Raw genomic sequence first — 20,659 nt, forward strand, 5'->3', positions numbered from 1 at the left:
CTGCTGCTGAAAAACATCCCCACAGCATGATGCTGCCACCACATTTCACTGTAGGGATGGTGTTGGCCAGGTGGTGATCGGTGCCTGGTTTCCTCCAGACATGACGCTTGCTATTCAGGCCAAAGAGTTCAGTCTTTGTTGCATTAGACCAGAGAGTTTTATTTCTCATGGTCTGAGAGTCCCTCAGGTGTCTTTTGGCAAACTCGAGGTGAGCTACCAATTGCCTTTTACTGAGGAGTGGCTTCTGTCTGGCCACTCTATCATACAGGCCTGATTAGTGGAGTGCTGCAGAGATGGTTGTTCCTCTAGAAGGTTCTCCTGTCTCCACAGAGAAACGCTGGAGCTCTTTCAGAGTGACCACCGAGTGCTTGGTTACCTCCCTGGCTAAGACCCTTCTCTCTCGATCGCTCATTTTGGCCTACTCTAGGAAGATTCCTGCTGGTTCCAAACTTCTTCCATTTATGGATGATGGAGGCCACTGTACTCATTGGGATCTTCAATGCTGCATATATTTTTCTGTACAATTCTCCAGATCTGTGCCTTGATACAATCCTGTCTCAGAGGTGAACGGACAATTCCTTGAACTTTATGGCTTGGTTTGTGCTCTGACATGCACTGTTAACTGTGGGACTTTATATAGACAGGTTTATGTCATTCCCAATCATGTCCAATCAACTGAAGTTCCCACAGGTGGACTCCAAGTTCTGGAAACATCTCAAGGATGATCAGTGGGAACAGGATGCACTAGAGCTCAGTATTGAGCAAAGGCTGTGAATACTTATGTACATGTGGTATTTTTCATTTTTAATAAATTGCAAAGATTTCAAAACAAACTTATTTCACATTGTCATTATGGGGTATTGTTTGTAGAATGTTGAGGAAAATTTTTAATTTAATCCACTTTTGAACAAGGCTGTAACATAACAAAATGTGGCAAAATTAAGTGCTATGAATACTTTCTGGATGCACTGTATAACAAAAAAGAGCAAAAAAAAAAAATACAAAGGCTAGTGTATTAAATGCAAGAACAAATTTTGACCATTCAAAGCCCTTATAAATTTTTAGAGAATGGATGGTAGAGATCTGAATTTATTTTATATAATTCTTTATTTATCAGATCATAAAAAAGACATTAGATACAAACTTGTACTGAAAAACATTGCTATAGCATAAATACCATCAGCACTCAGTAGAACATTTACAATCATATAGCATTCAGGTGAGAGTATCGTATTGAATGTTTGACTTCTACTGGTAGAAATTATTATGCACAGTAAAACAGATTGCTCCATTATCTGATTTCAAGTAGGCTAACTCATTATAAGGTTATGTTTTTTTCTGGAGAGTTTGGGTGAAAAATGTATACTTCATTATTGATACGAGGAGTTGAAGCAATATGAATTTTGATTGGTTGCTGTGGTTATTACTTGTTCTCATTGCTCTGTGTACTACATTATTAAATATGTCTTGTAACCATAGTTCATATGCAACATTGTATGTTTCCTGTCAAAGCTCTTACATGGAAAATCTGTGTATATACCAGCAGCAGGTCTTCACACAGTATTGTCATGGGACTTCTGTTTAAAAGACGAGGAGCCATATAATTCTCATGGGGCAGTATGGGACTGGTAGCACCATGTTCCCTTTCCTGAAATGAATAAAACATATGGACAGGGAGGCACAGCTTTTCCGGGCTTTGCTTCATTTAATGAAGCTTTCTGCAGCTGTTGTTTTGTTTGGCATGGAGATGCCAAATGTAACTGGTGTATTCCAGTCCCAAATAGATAGATAGATAGATAGATAGATAGATAGATAGATAGATAGATAGATAGAGTTTTTACAATAATAATACAAAATTCATCCATTCATATAACAATAAGAAAATATACAAAACAAGATTGTACTGTATATCCAGAGGAGCATTAGATACACAAAAAGACCAAAGAGAACTACCTAGAATATTAAATATATATAAAAACTGACAACGTGTATTTAAAATCTGCACACAAATCCTTAAAGTGGTGTTGAACCCACAACCAAAAATGTAATATATTGCAGCAGCTTACCAGTCATTGGCTGCATTAGTTTATTCGTTAGTCTTTTTCCCTCTGTTTTCACCAGGTTATCTGGCTAGTAACACACCTCCTGTACTAGAGTGTCCTACTCTGGATAAAGGAGCACAGGAGGTACCTTTAAACAGAAGCATTGCCAGTCTAGGGGAAGGGAAATGTTAGATGTACTAGCAGATTTAGATACACTAACAGATTGAAGCCAAGCTCCAGCTCACACTTTATAAGCATGTACAGCAACATTTTTTTTTTCCTTTTGGAAAAAAAGGTTTGGTTATAAACTAACCTAAGACACCAGACTTTAAAGTATATGCTATACACGTGATTTACTGTTCAAATTATTGCTTTGTATTATTATTCACATTATTACCTGCATCTTCACTTACTAAATGCTTGGCATACACTTTTTATCTACATAAGTTTGAAAAGCCAGATGGTTGTATATTACAAATGACATATTAATTTATATCTCCCAGGAAACTGAGACCTGTCAATTTCAGTCCTAATTGTTCAGTGCTGGGTGGGCGTTTTGCCTTTTTCTTTTATACATCTCATAACAAAATCAATGAATGTATTTTCAAAAGGTTATTGTTATTCATTTAAATCCTTCTCTTGGTTCTTTTCTTCAATGGTCTGCCAGTGTAAACAGCATTTATGCCAGTAGTTTAGCACTATAGAATAGGCCAATCATTAGGTGACAATGATGCATTCTATCGTATGCCACCTTGTGTTGACAATTTGAAGGAATTGAGGCAGACATTTATCAATCCTGTAGCAAGACAAATCAATACTAAACAGTGCAGTGAGACACACCATTAGACAGATTTATTACAGGTTTACAGCCCAAGTCATAAATTGCTCTTTGGCTGCTGTAAAGTCCACACTTAAAACTGACCCTGACCACGTCTTAATTCTGTGTGGAAATCTGTCTTGAAACTTTGCAAACTGTCGCACTTGGCTGTCTAGGAATACAAATGCACAGGGCCACAAACCTGTTGTAGAGACTTTGCTGAGGGAGACATAGCCTTACTTGCAACTCACTGTGTTTAAAGTTAGCAGTCAAACATTTGAAAGAGTTTTAAGAAGTTTTTGCATAAGACAGACATTTATTATTTATTTCAGGTACTTATATAGCGCCGTCAATTTACGCAGCGCTTTACATATATATATAATACATTCACATCAGTCCCTAAACCCTCAAGGGGTGTACAATCTAAGGTCCCTAGCTTACATTCATACATACACATACTAGGGACAATTTAGACAGGATCCAAGTCACCTACCAGCATGTCTTTGGAGTGTGGGAGGAAACCGAAGTACCCGGAGGAAACCCACCCAGGCACAGGGAGAACATGCAAACTCCAGGCAGGTGGTGCCGTGGTTGGGATTTGAACCAACGACCCTAGTACTGCCAGGCGGAAGTGCTAACCATTTAACCACTGTGCTGCCCAGACATGTACACCATGCATTTGTGGTTGTTGGTTATGTCTCTGGGTGTGTATGAAATAAAGATGCAATCTTCCATTAATAACCGGTTCTGTTGCTAGTTAGATATTGTTTCTTCCTGTTTGTGAAGTACTAATCTCTTCCAGTGCGCACCAGTAAGAGATATTTAATCCGACTGACAGTAGTATCATACACTTGAATGACTACTTGGAAAAACAAAGAGAAATCTGAAATCCACTTGAATGACTACTTGAAAAAGCAAACAGAAATCTGAAATCCATACATGGACTAGCTTGCAGCACCCACCAAAAAACTGAAGCATGAATACACTGACACCAATGGGTTAGATCAAGTAGTGGTCAGTTATTCAAAAAGAGTGTGATACAAACAAAGTCTATGATATAATAAACATGTAAATGTTTTTGCAATGGAATTAAGTATATATACAGTGGATATAAAAAGTCTACACACCCCTGTTAAAATGTCAGGTTTCTGTGATGTAAAAAAATGAGACAAAGATACATAATTTCAGAACTTTTTCCACCTTTAATTTAACCTATAAACTGTACAACTCTTTTAGTGGAGAGAAGTAAAAATAAAAAAAATAAAATAATATGGTTGCATAAGTGTGCACACCCTTAAACTAATACTTTGCTGAAGCATCTTTTGATTTTATTACAGCACTCAGTCTTTTTGGGTATGAGTCTATCAGCATGGCACATCTTGACTTGGCAATATTTGCCCACTTTTCCTTGAAAAAAACACTCCAAATCTGTCAAATTTGGAGATTTTCGATCAGATTCAGGTCTGGGCTCTGGCTGGGCCATTCCAGAACTTTAATCTTCTTCTGGTGAAGCCATTCCTTTGTTGATTTGGATGTATGCTTTGGGTCGCTGTCATGTTGAAAGATGAAGTTCCTCTTCATGTTTAGCTTTCTAGCAGAAGCCTGAAGGTTTTGTGCCAATATTGACTGGTATTTGGAACTGTTCATAATTATCTCTACCTGGACAAAGGCCTCAGTTCCAGCTGAAGAAAAACAGCCCCAAAGCATGATGCTGCCACCACCATGTTTCACTGTGGGAATGGTGTTCTTTTGGTGATGTGCAGTGTTGTTTTTTGCGCCAAAGATCTTTTGGAATTATGGCCAAAAAGTTCAACCTTGGTTTCATCAGACCATAACACATTTTCCCACATGCTTCAGATGTGTTTTTACGAAATTTAGCCGGGCTTGCATGATTTTCTTCATAAGAAAAGGCTTCCGGCTTGCCACTCTACCCCATAGCCCAGACATCTGAAGAAAACGGGAGATTGTTGTCACATGTACCACACAGCCAGTACTTGCCAGATATTCCTGCAGCTCCTTTAATGTTTCTGTAGGCCTCTTGGCAGCCTCCCAGACCACTTTTCTTCTCGTCTTTTCATCAATTTTGGAGGGACGTCCAGTTCTTGGTAATGTCATTGTTGCGCGATATTTTCTCCACTTGATGATGACTGTCTTCACTGTGTTCCATGGTATATCTAATGTCTTGGAAATTATTTTGTACTCTTCTCCTGACTGATACCTTTTAACAATGAGATCCCTCTGATGCTTTGGAAGCTCTCTGTGGACCATGGCTTTTGCTGTAGAATCCGACTAAGAAAATGCCAGGAAAGACCGACTAGAACAGCTGAACTTTATTTGGGGTTAATCAGAGGCACTTTAAATGATGGCAGGTGTGTACTGACTCCTTTTTAACATGATTTTGAATGTGATTGTTTCATTATGAAGACAGCTACATCCCCAGTTTTAAGAGGGTATGCACACTTATGCAACCACATTATTTTAGTTTTTTATGTTAACTCCCCCCTAAAAGATTTCAGGTTGTTTTTCAATTGAGTTGCACAGTTTATAGGTCACATTAAAGGTGGAAAAAGTTATGTAATGATTTATCTTATGTTGTCTAATTTTTTTTACATCACAGAAACCTGACATTTAAGAGGGGTGTGTAGACTTTTTATATCCAGTATATTCCTTTTAGATTTGTCTTGGAAAAACATGATTAGATGTTTTATTGTATGTGTATCTCATGCAGTGCTTTTGAATGATATTTTCAGGTTTCCTTTGCAAGATACTGTGCCTTGACAAACTGCTCTGCAGATTTACAGATCTCAGGAAAGGTTTCCTTCCCAGGGTGAGTTTCAATACAGGGGATCCGATTTCAAAAATAAATTATTTTCATGTCAGATTAACCTGATATTTCCTTTCAGCTGTACTAAAAAGCTCTTCATTACATTTTATTCTGCCTTTGCTATAAGCAGGATTTCACGAAACTTCCCTCTTCAAATACAACGTTGCTCTACTCCTGTCCTCAAGTCATATTTTCAGGATTTCCTGGCTTTTCCTTTGAAACCTTGAGTTGGTAAACACTGTCCATATGGGAAATGCCACAGATGACAGACAGTAGGGCTGCATTGACAGCTTTGGCCCATATCTATCAGCCCATGCAGGGAAGTTCTTTGAATGCAGCCTGTCTGGCTGTTGGCCATTCTCTACTTTTTAGATAAGAAGCAATCCTTAGGGAAACAACCTGTGACAGCAGAGAAGGGGAATGTTTGATGGGCACAGGAAAGCTTGGTTTTAGTCACAAATTTTTTAATATTTTAATCCGGATAGAGGGGGAAAGCATTATGCTCTGTCAGGCTTTTATTGCTCTCTGTCTCCCCGGTGATATTTACCCTGATATCCTGTAACCATTGTCACTTCTCCAATGAGATAGAAGCACTAAAATCACCACTAAGGCCTCATGCACATTGGGAATTTTAACAGCTGCTGTTTTTGGCTTCTGTTTTTTTTCTACAGCCAGTAAACTCCCCAGCATGTCATTCTATATCTCAATGCACACATATTCTTTAATCAGCATTTTTTGGCAGGGGCATCTTCTGGCTGGAGAAAAAAAAGCAAAATGCTGGTAAACGCAGTAAAATGTGGCAAACCGGTGTTTTTGAGTATTTTTTTAGCCAATTTTTTTTTTTGGTGCAAAAAAAAAAAACACTAAAAGACGCTAGCAAAAATGCAACTAAACACACAAAACTCGCAATTCAAAAACTCTAAAAAATGCAGAAAAACTCAGGTGTTTAACATGACTTTATACAACTAACGCTACTGGCGTTTTTAAAATGCCCAGTGTGCATGAGGCCTTATGGTAAAGTGGGGAAAAATTACAATCCCTGTTGGATGATTTTTTGCTGTTGGTGTTTTCTTCCCCAATAACCATTTCCCCTTGTTTCTTGTTCTACTGTCACAAGGACAGGAAATGAGGGGAAATTACAGATGGTAATTAAAAGCTGCCACTGGATCTAACCAAATCTTTCCATACTCTATCAAAGACAAAAGAAAATGTTTTGGTTTGAGTAAGACTACATTCAAATCAATGTTTGTATCTGACAGCAGCTAAACACAATTAATTTGCACTTGAAAAAGATTTCCTGCAAATATTTGCGGTTTGTAAATGATTTTAGCTGCGTTTTGGGGTGTCAGCGTTTTCAGATGTTTTTTTTTAATTCCCCACTCTTGGGGAGGTGGTTATAACCCAGGCACCACCTCTTCCTCTTTGTGGGTAGTTTTCTGAGTAAGGAGATATAGCTGTGCAATTGAAATGGGATACAGAGCAAAGCTGGTGTGCCTGCTTTAGAGGAGAAGATTGAGGGTTGGTTCACATACCCTCAATCTTCTCCTGCAATTCCTGCAAGTTTCTGTGCGGTGCGGTTTCACAGGTCGTTCATTGGAATGAGCTGCAAATCTCACCAGAATGTGGAAAAACTAGTGCATGCATTATTTTTAAAAACGTACCGCTCCAAACAGCACAGTCATGCGATACCATGTGATTTGGTGCCCGCAAACACACTGCATTAATCTGCATTTGAAGTACCATTAACAATACATTGGTATCCGCATGCAGATCGCAAGAACAATGTGGCCAGCTGTGGTGCAGGAAGCGCACACAAAAAGATGAGGCTCTCGTTCTCATCAACATGGGGACAAGGGGCTTTGCCAGGGGGTTACCCCCTTCATGTTGAGACCATGTGGCCAGTTATAGTTCAGGAAAGGGGGAGGTTCCCCACCCCCCCTTTCCTGGCCAGCCATGCTGCATGGTCAGATTAAGGGTCTGGTATGCATTTTTAGGAAAGCTCAGGCTTTTTTTTTTTTTTTTTGTGAAGTCCTCCTTAAAACTCATTTTGTGGAGAATTGTTTTCTTCATTATTGCTGTAGGATGTGCTACAGCAAAAGTGACATTTACAAAATGTTAAAAAAAAGAAAAAAAAAAGCACACAGACCTCACTAAAGGTCCCCCAATATATATATATATATATATATATATATATAGCAGACCCTTAAAGGGGTCTGTGTGTGTTTTTTTTTTTGCATTGTTACATGTTCCCCAGGACTGTGCCCACCTTCCCCCACCCATGCTATTTTTGACACCCCTTTGCCTATTAGCCCAGTAAATGGGAATTTTTAATTTTACAAATTCGGCTCCCATTGATTTCAGTCTGGTTCAGGTTTAGCATCCAAAGTTCGCCAAACCCTGCTCCAACTGATCCCAGGGCAGTTCAGCTCATCTTTATTAAGAAAGTACCTCTGTTTAAAAAAATATTACGTTGCTGTAGATAAAAAGCATACATTTTATTATATAATTTGTCCAGTTTATCATTTCATTTAACATTATGCATAACATTATGTTTCTACAATGCACTGCAAACATATTCACAAATGAAGTAAAGACAATTTTTAATGCTGCACTAAAATAAACAAACAAGATGAAAAAATCTTAATGGCTTTAAAAAAAATAGACAATAAAAAATAGCAGAAAAGTAATAGCTAATGGGAGAAGGAAGGGGAAGGAGTTAATTATGGCTGATTAGGATGGACTATGGGTTAATAAGGGGTGAAACGAGAATACATTTTTTTTTTTTTGCAAGTTTGCTTTACCTGACATCATATGCAGATCAAAGCTAATCCCTTTGATCTGCAGTTGAATAAAACAGGTACAAAGTAACAACAATGTTACTGTGTATTTCTGAATCACTCTGCTGAACAGTGTTTACAAACACTGATTAGAAGATCTGTTAGGGGCTAGAGCCAGCTGCTGTATTTACAGCTCTCACTGAAGAAGGAGAACTGAGCGATCAGCAGTCTTAGATCACTCAGTTCCCGGTGTAGAGGCGGCGGGGAACAGATGCAGCATCGGACCAATGCTGCATTCACCTAGGTGAGTGTGCGGTTTTCTTTTTCAATTTCTGCACTTCTCTTTTAAATCTTGGTGTGCTGTGAGTGATTCTTCAGTATCTGTGCAGTAATCCAACATGAGACAACCACTGTACTTTGATTTTTGCAGCAACTTCCTGTGATACAGACCAGTCACTGCTGCTTTCTCTCCTTTTGCAGAGTGACTGGTCTTGTATCCACCCCCTCCTGTAGTTCTCTGCAGGTAGCCTTTAGTGGGTGGGCCTGCTGGGTTCCTCCGATAGCTCTGCTTTTTGCACAGGCTATTTGCAGCCCAGTGATGATGTCACCTCTACTTTTACAAGATAATAGATATGAAATGACATTTGGTGCACACAAAGTGAATTTATATCTTTTGCAGCTTTTAAGGGATATATTTCAATGAACTTTTGTGACCAGAATTCAGTTTTAACCACTTGCCTACAGGGCACTCTTACCCCCTTCCTGCACAGGCCAATTTTCAGCTTTTAGCACTGTTGCAATTTGAATGACAATGTCATGCGACACTGTACCCATAAAAAATTTTTTATATTTTTTTCACACAAATAGAGCTTTCTTTTGGTGGTATTTAATTGCCACTGGGGTTTTTATTTTTTGCGCTATAAATGAAAAAAAAAGAGCAAAACATTTTTTAAAAAATGTTTTTCTTTGTTTCTATTACAAAATTTTCTCCTTCACTGATGTGCACTGATGAGGCTGCACTGATAGGCAACACTGATGGGCACTGATAGGCGGCACTGACTGATGACACTGACTGGTGGCACTGATGGGTGCCACTGATGGGTGCCACTGATGGGTGCCACTGCTGGGCACTTTTGGGGCTGCACTGATAATCAGTGCCCTGATTATCAGTGCAGATGTCCTCTGTGACACTTGCCGGTTATCGGCAGTACTTTCCTCATGTTGTGACAGCATGAGGAAAGTGCTGCCAATAACCTGCAACTGTATTTACTTTGTGATCAGCTGTGTCATTGGACACAGCTGATCACGTGGTAAAGGGCTGCTGTGATTGGCCTTTTACCTTGTCATGTGATCAGCTGTGTCCTTAGGACACAGCGATTACAGACAGCTCTGGGGGCATGCAGGGGGTGTGTTCTGGCAGGTTGTCATATGACGCCTTCCCAGAACTGGACAACCGCGCTGTAGCCGTCATTCAGCTATAGCTCGGTTATCAAGTGGTTAAAGGGTGACTCAAGCTTCGTTGGGAAAAAAACAGCAAATAATGAAAAATTATATACAATTTCTACACAAACCATATTGTAATTGAATGGTAGTAAAAATGACCTTTCCTTTTAATCTGAATTGCTGTAATTTTCTGTAAAATTCAATGCAATATGGCAACATGGAGGCACTTTCTATACAGTTGGTGTATGGAATGCCCCTGAGATGTAATTTCTTGCTTTGTGATTGGCTCGCTGATTTTCAAAGTCACATTTTAGGCGATAACATTTTCATTTTTGGTGAGATACTCCCAAAGGGACAATCACTGCTAAAGCGATGCTGACATTGTAACTGTCCTCATTAGAACACTGCAAGTGCATTAGCTGAATAATAATGAAAAAGTCACTCCCATTCAGATTCACTCTTGACACTCTTGAGTCAAACAAAGCTATTTCTTTAGAACAGAAACATGTAGGACTCTGCAACAAAGTTTGTTAAAATCCTTTTTTTTTTCACAACAAAAATGGAGCTACTATTTAACTTCTCTTACATCAAGTTTAGGGTCCCTGCTGAGAAAAGTTATCAAACTTTCTCCAGTAGTCATTAGTAGAATAGAAGAAATAATTTATACTGTAAGTAATGTGGTGAAAAGAGGTTCACTTTCTCCACTTCATCTGCATGAAAGCATAGTAGGAGGTTTTTTATATAAGGGTGTGCAAGTCATAAAAAGTTCTACTCTGCTAATGATTTTACAACAATTTTTTAACAAAAAGTGTATTTTATTGTAGCATCCCCTTAAAATGATTTTGATGAGTGATTGAGTGGGAGGTAGTTTGTGTCACTAGTGGTTATCAGTCAATTAGAAAGTGCTAACATCCCTGACATTTGCAGTCAGTGCAGACTAGTGATATGTTACTTTTGAGATAACACATTCACACTTGCACAGTATCACTGTTATCAGCTGAATATTGCAAGAATAATGGTGTCCGGTCAGAAGAGGATTAGACTTAATTGAAAAAGGAATGTTATCCCACACTCATCAGAAATATTGGTGGCATCCTTTGTTCTTATTCTAGGATAATGTGCGTAGATCATGGAAGGCAGAATATCACCTTGTAATTATTTGATGCACAGATGTAGGCAGAGCCATTGAAATGTGAAGCAGCAGGGAGCTGTCACTCACAGTTGCTGTTTTGGGGCCCTGCTAAGTCCAAATCCTGACCTCCCAAAGTGCTAAGCTTGGCTGTCTGAGAATGCCTGTCCTCTGGAGGTTTGTCACTTGGATACATTTGTAAAAAGAAAATCTGTTTGTTTTCTTTACTGATGCTTAAGCCAAGGATATAACATTTTGCAGCAGATATGAACTTTTAAGAGGACAATGAATACATCTGTTGTTCACAGACACAGCCATATTGGAAAATGAAAGTTTTGTCTTTTGGGCCTTTTTCTTATTTGCAGTATGTTAATTTCAAGGCAAGCAGACAGATATCGTCTTCATACCATTACAAATACCATCCTGCCAATCTGAAACCTCAGGAGGGGGTGTAGAAATGATTGGGCTCTGTTATGTGTCCAGGTCTACCAGCAGTGCTGCTCATCATTTTAAACCGTATGATTGCCATATTAATATTAGGCGGTATATCTGAGATTGTTGTAGGAAAATTGGGGTCCAAGGGAAGGTGGAGGCTGTGTCACTCCATTGATTGTTATATTGTGTAATATGGAGAGCCCAGGATCACCAGCCAGCTGTTTGTAAAAAGTGAAACAGTTTTAACCGTTTTCCTATCAAAAGAACAAAACAGCTTTCTTCAGCCAGGCAGAAAACAAAACAGTACAAACTCATGGTACAAAGATCAAACTTTTGGTTCACCGCCTGCAAAACTTGTCCTTTAACAGGGTGACGACCTTGCCTTCCTCAGGGAAGCTGGGTTACCAACCGCTTAGCACTATCTCAGTCACAACAGTCCAACACTCTGTCTCTTCCTTTTTTTCTCTTCTTTTTTAAACCTCTCTTGCAGGTGGGTTAACCCTTTTAGGACCACATTTCCTGTAGTCAGAGTTGGAGGCTCTTTCCCACCCATGGTCTCTCTGAGCCTCTGAATTATAGATCCTATATAACAAATTACTGATCTTGTGCAAACTGGAACCCCTCACCCCACATGGATGATAACCCCTTAGTACTTCTAAACTGCATGTAAATTGTCCCCTTTAATGAGACCACAACCCAAATAACAGGGAAACATACCTGCCTTCCAGGACCCAACCTTGGCAGCCTGTACATTTATTGATTGCAATAGGCACGGTATTTGCATTGTCTGTTCTGACATGGCTTGCCCCATTAGACTACAGTTGACTAAAGATACATCTTTACTTGCATGCAGGCGCACACATTAAGCTATAGCCTTGTTTGCTACTGGGGCATGTAGGTTACAAATGGGCCTTCTGGATATCCACTGTGTCATAGGCTCTTGTCTAGGTTATTTTGTGGATTATCTGGTTCTGCAGTAGGCACATGTTAAGACTTAAAGCTAGTTGTTCCTAAAATGGGTTGACGATGAACTCCAGCCTTCTCTTCAGTTTACACAATTGTACAGGCTACTCTCCTATACTGAAATTGCTTACTCTGATTTTATTGCACACTTTTGAGCATCTCATAGTGTGCATTAACACTGTAGCAAGTGAGATAGAGCCCATTTCATTTCCAGGACATCCAGATCATCTAGCACTTGCCTCCCAAACCTGACTGTCCCTGGCCCCTCCCTTTTATTTTTTGGATTTTAGCTATTTCAGTTTTGGAGGATCAGTATCATGTGGGCATTACCTAGGGTGAACTGCATGGAAGCCTGCCTAGGAATGTTTTTAGGAAGCTATGTATAGCACCCTGCTGGCCCCTCCCTTTAGCCATGATCTGCTTGCATTACATAGAAAGGTATACAAACCTAGTGATGAGATCACTGGGTCTAAAATAAGGTATGTAATGAAGATAGGTTTTATTTACATATTTCATCAGCATATTGATGAAGAGAAAAGGGAGGAACCAGGGAAGGCAAAATATAAGCAGATTAAACTTCAGCGTTGTTATCAACATTGATATGTATAGGTTTATATATGATTTTTACTTAAAGTGGTTATAAATGCAAAAGGTTTTTTAACTCTTTATTTCTTTATCTCTGTGTTAAGGTCCTTTCCAAAGCTGCACCCTCAGCCCCCCTAAAACAATTACTTGAGCCTGATCTTGATACAGCGCTGTGCCCATCTGCAGCTGCTCTTCTCAATCCTTTCTCACAGGAGACTCGGCAGCAGCGGAAGCCATTGGTTCCTGCTGCTGTCAGTTAGACCAGGGGGGAAGTCAGGGTTGATCTGCACTATGTGTGTTTATGGATGCACACAACCCAACTTGGGACTGATCCCGCACGATTGTCCCCATGGCAAACTATGGGAGCAGTCGGAGAAGAGAAGAAGCCAAGATTGCCAGCAGAGGACCCCAGAAGAGAAGAATCGGGGCTGCTCTGTGCAAAACCATTGCACAGAGCAGGTAAGTATAACACATTTGTTTTTTTCAGAAAAAAATAAGCTTTATAACAACTTTAAGGTGACAAGGTTGAAAAAACTGATATCAAGTCCATCCTTTTCCAAATCCTGCAGCCTAGGTGCAGAGGAAGGCAAAACAAACTGGGCAATTGTGACAAATATTGGCACACATTTTGGCCAACTATTTAACCCCTTAAAGTAGAACTAGAGGCAAAACTTTTTTTTTCACTTTGGATAGAGTAAGGATATAGTCAGTTCATTTTCTGTGTTCCGTTAAAATCCCCATAGCAAAAACAAGAAGTGAGAGGAAATCCCTGCAAATTAAGGGGATCCCATCTAAGTCACCAGAACTAGTGTCCCCATTGGAAGATTTCTCCTCTATTACTTTTCTAGGGACAACCCAAAATGTGGGATTTCTTTTACTTTCACTTTCAGTGATAATGGTAAACAGGACAAATCGAGGTGATGAATCTCCCTAACCAGCGTACAGAAAGCAATAAGCACTGACAGGTGTTCTAAACCATCTCCACTCTATCCAAAATGAAAAAAAAAAGTTTTGCCTTTAGTTGTACTTTAAAAGCAGTAAGATCTCAGCCGTTCGTAATTTAACCCTGAAAATTGTTTTAGATTTTTTAAAAAAAAACATGTCAACTGATGGAAAAATCTTTTTTTCATGTGTAACTGAACTCCTGAATTACAGTACAGTCCTACAACCTTTCATACCACAAGTACAGTCCTACAAAAATTTCACATCTCCATATCCCTAAGATTGCTTAATTAATATTTCATGATTATGTAATTACTAGTACAAATATTCACGATTTCCCCCATCATCCTTCTAGGCAGTCCTTTTTTTTACTGTTCATGCAAGGGTGATATCTGTATGCACATATATTGAATCTCTGAAAGAACAGTGTTATCACTCTAGGACAGGAAGTGTGTTAGGACTACCGAACACTCCCCTTTCCTCCCTTGCCTCATCTCTATAACATAGAGCATTCTGTAGTTCATAGAGCTAAACTGGGCAGAGCCAGTAATTTTACTCGAAATTACACTGCAGAGGAGACAGAAACTTGAGCAGGGATGAGCTCACACATGTTCATACACGAGTCTGCACCGGGCTGAGCTATCCCGCCAGGAAGCTGTCAAAGCAGACAGCCAATCATAGGCAGCAGAGGTGTTCGCCATCCCACAGCTGCACGTATGCATGCCCCTTGTATATGAGAGACTGCGGGGACTGACATGCCTCTGCCACCTATGATTGACTGTCTGCTTTGACAGCTTCCTGGCGATATAGCTCAGCTGAGTGCTGATTTGTGTCTGAACATGCCTGATCTCATCCCTGCTTGTGAGTTCACTGGATTTCTGACAGGATCAACATATTTGTGCACATATTGAACAGATATAATGAAACATTTTCAATGCTAAATTTAAAAGGGAAAAACAAGTGTTTGTTTTTGGGGATTACATACACTTTAAATCTCTCAGAAACAACTTGATTTCATTGTCAGTGTAGTTCTAGCCTTGTAATATATTTGTGCACAGCGACCGAGTTGTTATTCTCGAGATAACGATGCATCTCTTGGAATGGCAAAATAGGACTTAAACTTGTGCGTTGTGAGATCATTTAGAGTCTCACTTTAAATAAAGGTCTAAATCAATCCTTTTTTTCCCCAAATCTTAGCTGAAAATATAAAAAATGTGAAATGTAATTGCTACACCGTTAGCAATATGTTTCTCTCTAATTTGCTGTTGTCTTGGAACCTAGCTGTTTATGCAGTACTTTCACCTTCTGCTGCTTGTGTCTGTGCCAGCTTCTCTCCCTAAGGTGTACAATGAGTAATGCTTTGGTCTCCTGCCAGATCATTCTATAAATGTCACTTTATTTGCATCTTTTCAAGAATTCTTACAGTATTTAAATGAAATAAGCACATCTGCATTTCCCCTTCTACCCCCCACCCCCCACACATTTTCTCTTTTTTTTTGTTTTATAAATAAAATATCTGAATGCATTATAATTTTCATTTAAATCAACATTTAATTGCATACAGAGCTCTTTGATATGAAAATAAATGAAAACAACAAATTTGTGGTGAATATTTTTATTGAGGCTTATTTTGGTTTATGTAGGAAATCATTAAGTGTCCATGTTGTTTTTGGCTACACCAACTGGCCTGTGCTGATCTCAATCTTCTAGCAAAAAGGGCTGGGAAATCTTGGCTGGTGTTTTTGAGCTACAGTAATCCATTCATCACAAAGTGCCATCATTACATCCATGTGAGTTTAGCCCAGGGGTGGACTGACCATTTAGCCACTCAGGCACTGCCCGAGGGCCCGGGGTCAGTAGGGGGCCCCATGAGATGCCCCTGGTACCTTTCATAGGCTTTTTTGGGTGTAGTTTGAGTGTGGGTGAGGACACAGGGGCCCCATGATTTCCTATTGCCCAGGGGACCCATGAGTTGTCAGTCCGCCCCTAGCCACATAGTATGACTTACTATGCATATCCCATCAAAATGTTAAGGTGAATTTTATTGCCGTTTTGCCGTTCCTCCCATCATTTTTGCCCATCAACATGCTAATCCAGTATCCTAATCGCACAGTACAGGATGCAGGCTGGATACTGTATTCATAGATCCTGGGTTATAGGCTGCTATCTTCAGTGATTTGACACTGGAAAAGCTTTTGGACTCTAACTTCCCCCCTTCCCCCGTGGGTGTACCCCTATAACCCTATCACTCTGTGGGTCTTCAGATTTTGAGAGAGTCCTGTAGGTTATGAATCTCTTCTCCCGTTTATAGACCCAATGATGTAATCACTGGGCCTCTCTCCTTTTCAGTTCAATGCAGGAGGATCATGGCCAGTGGAAAGGGCCTGTAAGTGGCTGTATCTACTGCTCCTCGCTGGCGGCTGCCCCTTGCTATTGCTATGTGACCATCTGAATGTAGCCTGAACTTGCAAGTTAAACTTTAAAGAAACTGTAAGAAGTATGGGGACAACCATAACCAAATATATCCAGAGTTGCCCTTTTGATAAAATTTAAGACAATTGTTTCCTCTAGAGCACAGTAAAAGATACCTCTATAAAGCCTTATTTAAAGGAGCACAATTATTTTTTCCCTGGTTTAACTCCAAACTGATGAAAGGTGAAATCTAGTTGAGTCTGTGTTACTTTGCTCTGCATATTACTATTGTCACTGTAATAAAAATAACCTATCATAAAAGAAACCTAGGATTCAGAAGATTTAAGCTGCCTGGCTTTCCCTGTTTTAATGCTTCCTAAATCACTGACTTAAGAGAAGTGTGCAGCATGTAAAGCCAAAGAGTAGAACTTCCTGAGGTCAATGACTCAAAGTATTAAAACCACAGGATCAGTATTTCGCACATTTGCTTTTAACTTCTATTTCAGATATAAGTGGACACCTCCCTTATGATACATACGGAAGCCTCTTTGTCATTTGCATCCATCAGAAAGCCACTCTATCTTACATGAATATGTGCTCTCTCTGCAGATTTCAAAACAAAACATACGTTGTGGTTGGAGGCATGAAGACCATCATGGTTAATATCTCATTGTTCAATGCTGGTGACGATGCCTATCAATCCAATCTACAAATGAGACTACCCCGAGGACTTTTCTTCACCAAAGTTTTGGACCTGGTAATACACTTCTACAACTCTGCGATATGGTTTGAATGCTCATTTAGTCTTTGGAATAAATATATAGGTGGGATGTAGTTTTGGAATGTGATATAGGACAAGAGTAGTGGAACCAGCAGCAGATACCATCGCTCCATACACTCACTCCTTCTTGATCCTTCAGTATGTATTTGGTGCCACTCAAGAGGGTGTCCCTCCTTTGGCAACCATGTACGAGGAATGAAAAGACCACACTCTAAGGAACGTCACAATGTTTAGAAACATTTTATTTCAATAACACAAATTTATGGCATGTCTTTCTACCTGTCATCCACATACTCCATCGCATTTCACCTGAACAGGGCTTAAGCATGTACCAGTGATAAAGCCCTTTGCTGGTGAAATGTATCGTAATGGTGACAACAAATGAAGAAGTCTGGGCAATGTGCACTGACAGGGCCACTTGTAGCCTCCATTGGGAGATCACGTGACAGGGTGACAACACAGGGAGACAGGTACAGAGTGCAGTCCCTCTATAACAGAATTTGACTGAACTTCATTTTAATGAAAGCCGCAACTTTCAAAAACAAATTGAAAGTTACTTTTGAAATTGCTTTAATGGGTTTAGGTTTATATATGATTTTGATGCTCTGGAGGCAGAACCAGTTTATGCCTCCATAAAAATCAGAGTGTTTTAATATTTACCTGCCACCAAGAACTTTGCAGAAAGTAACATACAACGTCACTCTATAACTTCTTTTTAAAACTTGTATGTGTCTTTTTTAATGCCAGCTGGAGAAACAGATAAACTGTGCCATTTATGAAGAAGAAAATCAGTTGACAAGATTGGACTGTACCATTGGTCATCTGTATGTTGACTCTCTGTCAAAGGTATGTGGAGAATTATGGGTGGAAGATAAGCTTTATTACCAGGAGGCAAGTGTATTGGCTCATGTACCATAATTTTTATGATCATAAAGTCCTCCCACAACTAAACAGAACATGTGCTAGGTAGATACTCTAAATATAGTCTTTATATGGGAAATAGATGGAAATGCATAAAACTAGGATGTCTTGACAACCAGAACAAACTTGTTGTAAGTCTAGGCAAACCAGAGGAGCAACAGCTCCATATTTAATGCTTCTCAGCAAGGTTTAGAGCAGTGGTCACCAAATGGTGGACCGCAGTCCGAGAGTGGCCCCAGCAGCACTCCCTTCTGGACTGCCAGCCCGCCAGCCCTCAATGACAGATCTGCCGCTGAGCAGGGCGGTCGTCCTGGCAACATGACATCATGTGTGCGCCCTGTCCCTTGCAGCTCACTGTGTCTCCGGCTCCCCCACTCTAATGGGCACATATTTATGTTAAGGGGTACTCTAATGGGCACATTTTATGTTAAGGGGCACTCTGATGGGCCCATTTTATGTTAGGGGCACTCTGATGGGCCCATTTTATGTTAAGGGGCACTCTGATGGGCAAAATTTATGTTAAGGAGCACTCTGATGGGCACAATATAGAATGTGTCCGTCAGAGTGCACCTTAGCATAAAATGTGCTTATCAGAGTGTCCCTTAACATAAAATGTACCCATCAGAGTGCCCTTTAATATAAATGTGCCCATCAGCATGCCCCTTATTTTATGTACTGATGAGAACATTTTTTGTTAAGGAGCACTCTGCTGGGCCCATTTTATGTTAAGGGGCACTCTGACGGGCCCATTTCATGTTAAGGGGCACTCTGACGAGCCCATTTTATGTTAAGGGGCACTCTGACGGGCCCATTTTATGTTAAGGGGCACTCTGACGGGCCCATTTTATGTTAAGGGGCACTCTGACGGGCCCATTTTATGTTAAGGGGCACTCTGACTTGTACATTTTATGTTAAGGGTCACTCTGATTGGTACATTTTATGTTAAGGGGGCAAAAAAGGGCACATACTGTGGAAAGGGGCACTCTGATGGGCACATGTGATTGGAATGGGCACTCTGATGGGCAATATTATGTAAAAGGGCACTCTGATGGGGAAATATGATGGAAAGGGGTACTTTAAGTGTAAGGGGGCACTCTGACTGAAATACCTGATGTAAGGTGGCACTGTGATGGGAATACCTGATGTAAAGGAGCACTCTAATGGGCACATTCTGATGGGCACACCGGATATGATGGGAATACATGATGTAAAGTTGCACTCTGATGGCGACACCTAATGTAAGGGGGCACACCCTATGTAAGGTGTCTCCGTGATGAGGGAACCTTATATAATGGAGCACTTTAGTGGGGACAACTGATGTAGGGGGGGAACACTGATGGGAGACACCAAATGTAAGGGGTCCTTCTGATGCAGAAACCTGATGTAAGGGGGCACTCTGATGGGAATGCCTGATGTAAGGGGGCACTCTGATGGGAACACATTACTTAAGGGGGCAATCTGATGGGGACGTCTGATATAGGGGGGTACTCTGACGGTGGCAACTGATTTATGGGGGAAACAAAAAGATGAGCTGTGTGAAAAAATCAACCAAATCCCACTGTCCGCTTCAACGGCAACAAAAAAGACTGAAATATTAACATAGGATGTATTGGCACAGCTTGATGCAGCTATTCAGAGTGCAGTATGCGTCTCTTTAGCCATCGATAAATCAACAGATATAACAGATAATGCCCAGCTTTTGGGGTATGTAATATTTTTTCACAAAGAAACAAAAGATGGTGCCCCTGCCATGGTAGGAAACGAGAGAGGAGCTGTGGCATGGCTGAAGGAGGACAACCCTGACCTTATTGCATACCACTGCATCATTCACCAGACTGTCCTGTGTGCCATTCTATCAGAAAAGTTTGCAGAAATAATGGACACAATGATGAAACTTATCAACTTCCTCAGGGTATCCTCATCCCATCGACATCATTTACTAAGAGTTTCATAGAGAAGTTGAGGCAAATGCAAATGACCTTTTACTGCACAGCAGTGTTAGATGGCTGAGTAAAGGCAGTGTATTGGAACGCTTATGGTCCATTCAAACAGAAGTAGCAGCTTTCTTAGTACAACTCAAAAGTCAGAAAACAAAATATTTTTCACTGTTTTTGCAAGATGAGAGCACAATGGATAGTATTGCTTTCCTAGTAGACATAACATCATGCCTTAATGAACTGAATTTAAAGCTGCAGGGCAAGAACAATTCAGTTTGTGATTTGATGACCACTGTCCGCTCCTTCCAGAGAAAGCTGGATTTGTTCAAGGAAGATCTTCAAGGAGAGTTCTTTCATTTTACAAAGGAGAAAGAACAGATTCAAGGAAAGAGATATTTTTTTCCTTTTGTTGACTTCATAAATAAACTGATTGGAAACTTCAGTAAATGGTTTGACAGCTTCAGTCTTGGAAAGCAGCTCCTCCTGTTCATCCACAATCCATTCCTCATTAAAGATATAAGAATGTTTTCAAAGGAGGTGATGCAGACCTTCACATGGGCACATGAGGGATCTCTACAGACCAAAATGATTGATCTGCAAACAAATGTTGCGCTGAGAGAGCACTTTGGAAGAACTGATCCTGCTAACTTC

The 20,659-nt window shown here is 40.1% G+C and overlaps 1 protein-coding gene across 1 annotated transcript in view; it reads left to right on the forward strand.

Moving 5' to 3' along the window:
- Positions 1-20,659, forward strand: part of ITGA4 (integrin subunit alpha 4) — a 188,606-nt gene that overhangs the window by 139,752 nt on the left and 28,195 nt on the right. The window contains exons 17-19 of the mRNA XM_089680832.1: positions 5,610-5,686; positions 16,979-17,126; positions 17,898-17,996. Of these exons, the coding sequence (XP_089536958.1) occupies positions 5,610-5,686; positions 16,979-17,126; positions 17,898-17,996 (324 nt within the window). The remainder of the gene's footprint in view (positions 1-5,609; positions 5,687-16,978; positions 17,127-17,897; positions 17,997-20,659) is intronic.

This window comes from Staurois parvus, unplaced genomic scaffold (assembly GCF_062004578.1).
Source record: "Staurois parvus isolate SC_StPar_1 unplaced genomic scaffold, SC_StPar_1.0 ptg000251l, whole genome shotgun sequence".
NCBI classification, from domain to species: Eukaryota; Metazoa; Chordata; class Amphibia; order Anura; family Ranidae; genus Staurois; species Staurois parvus.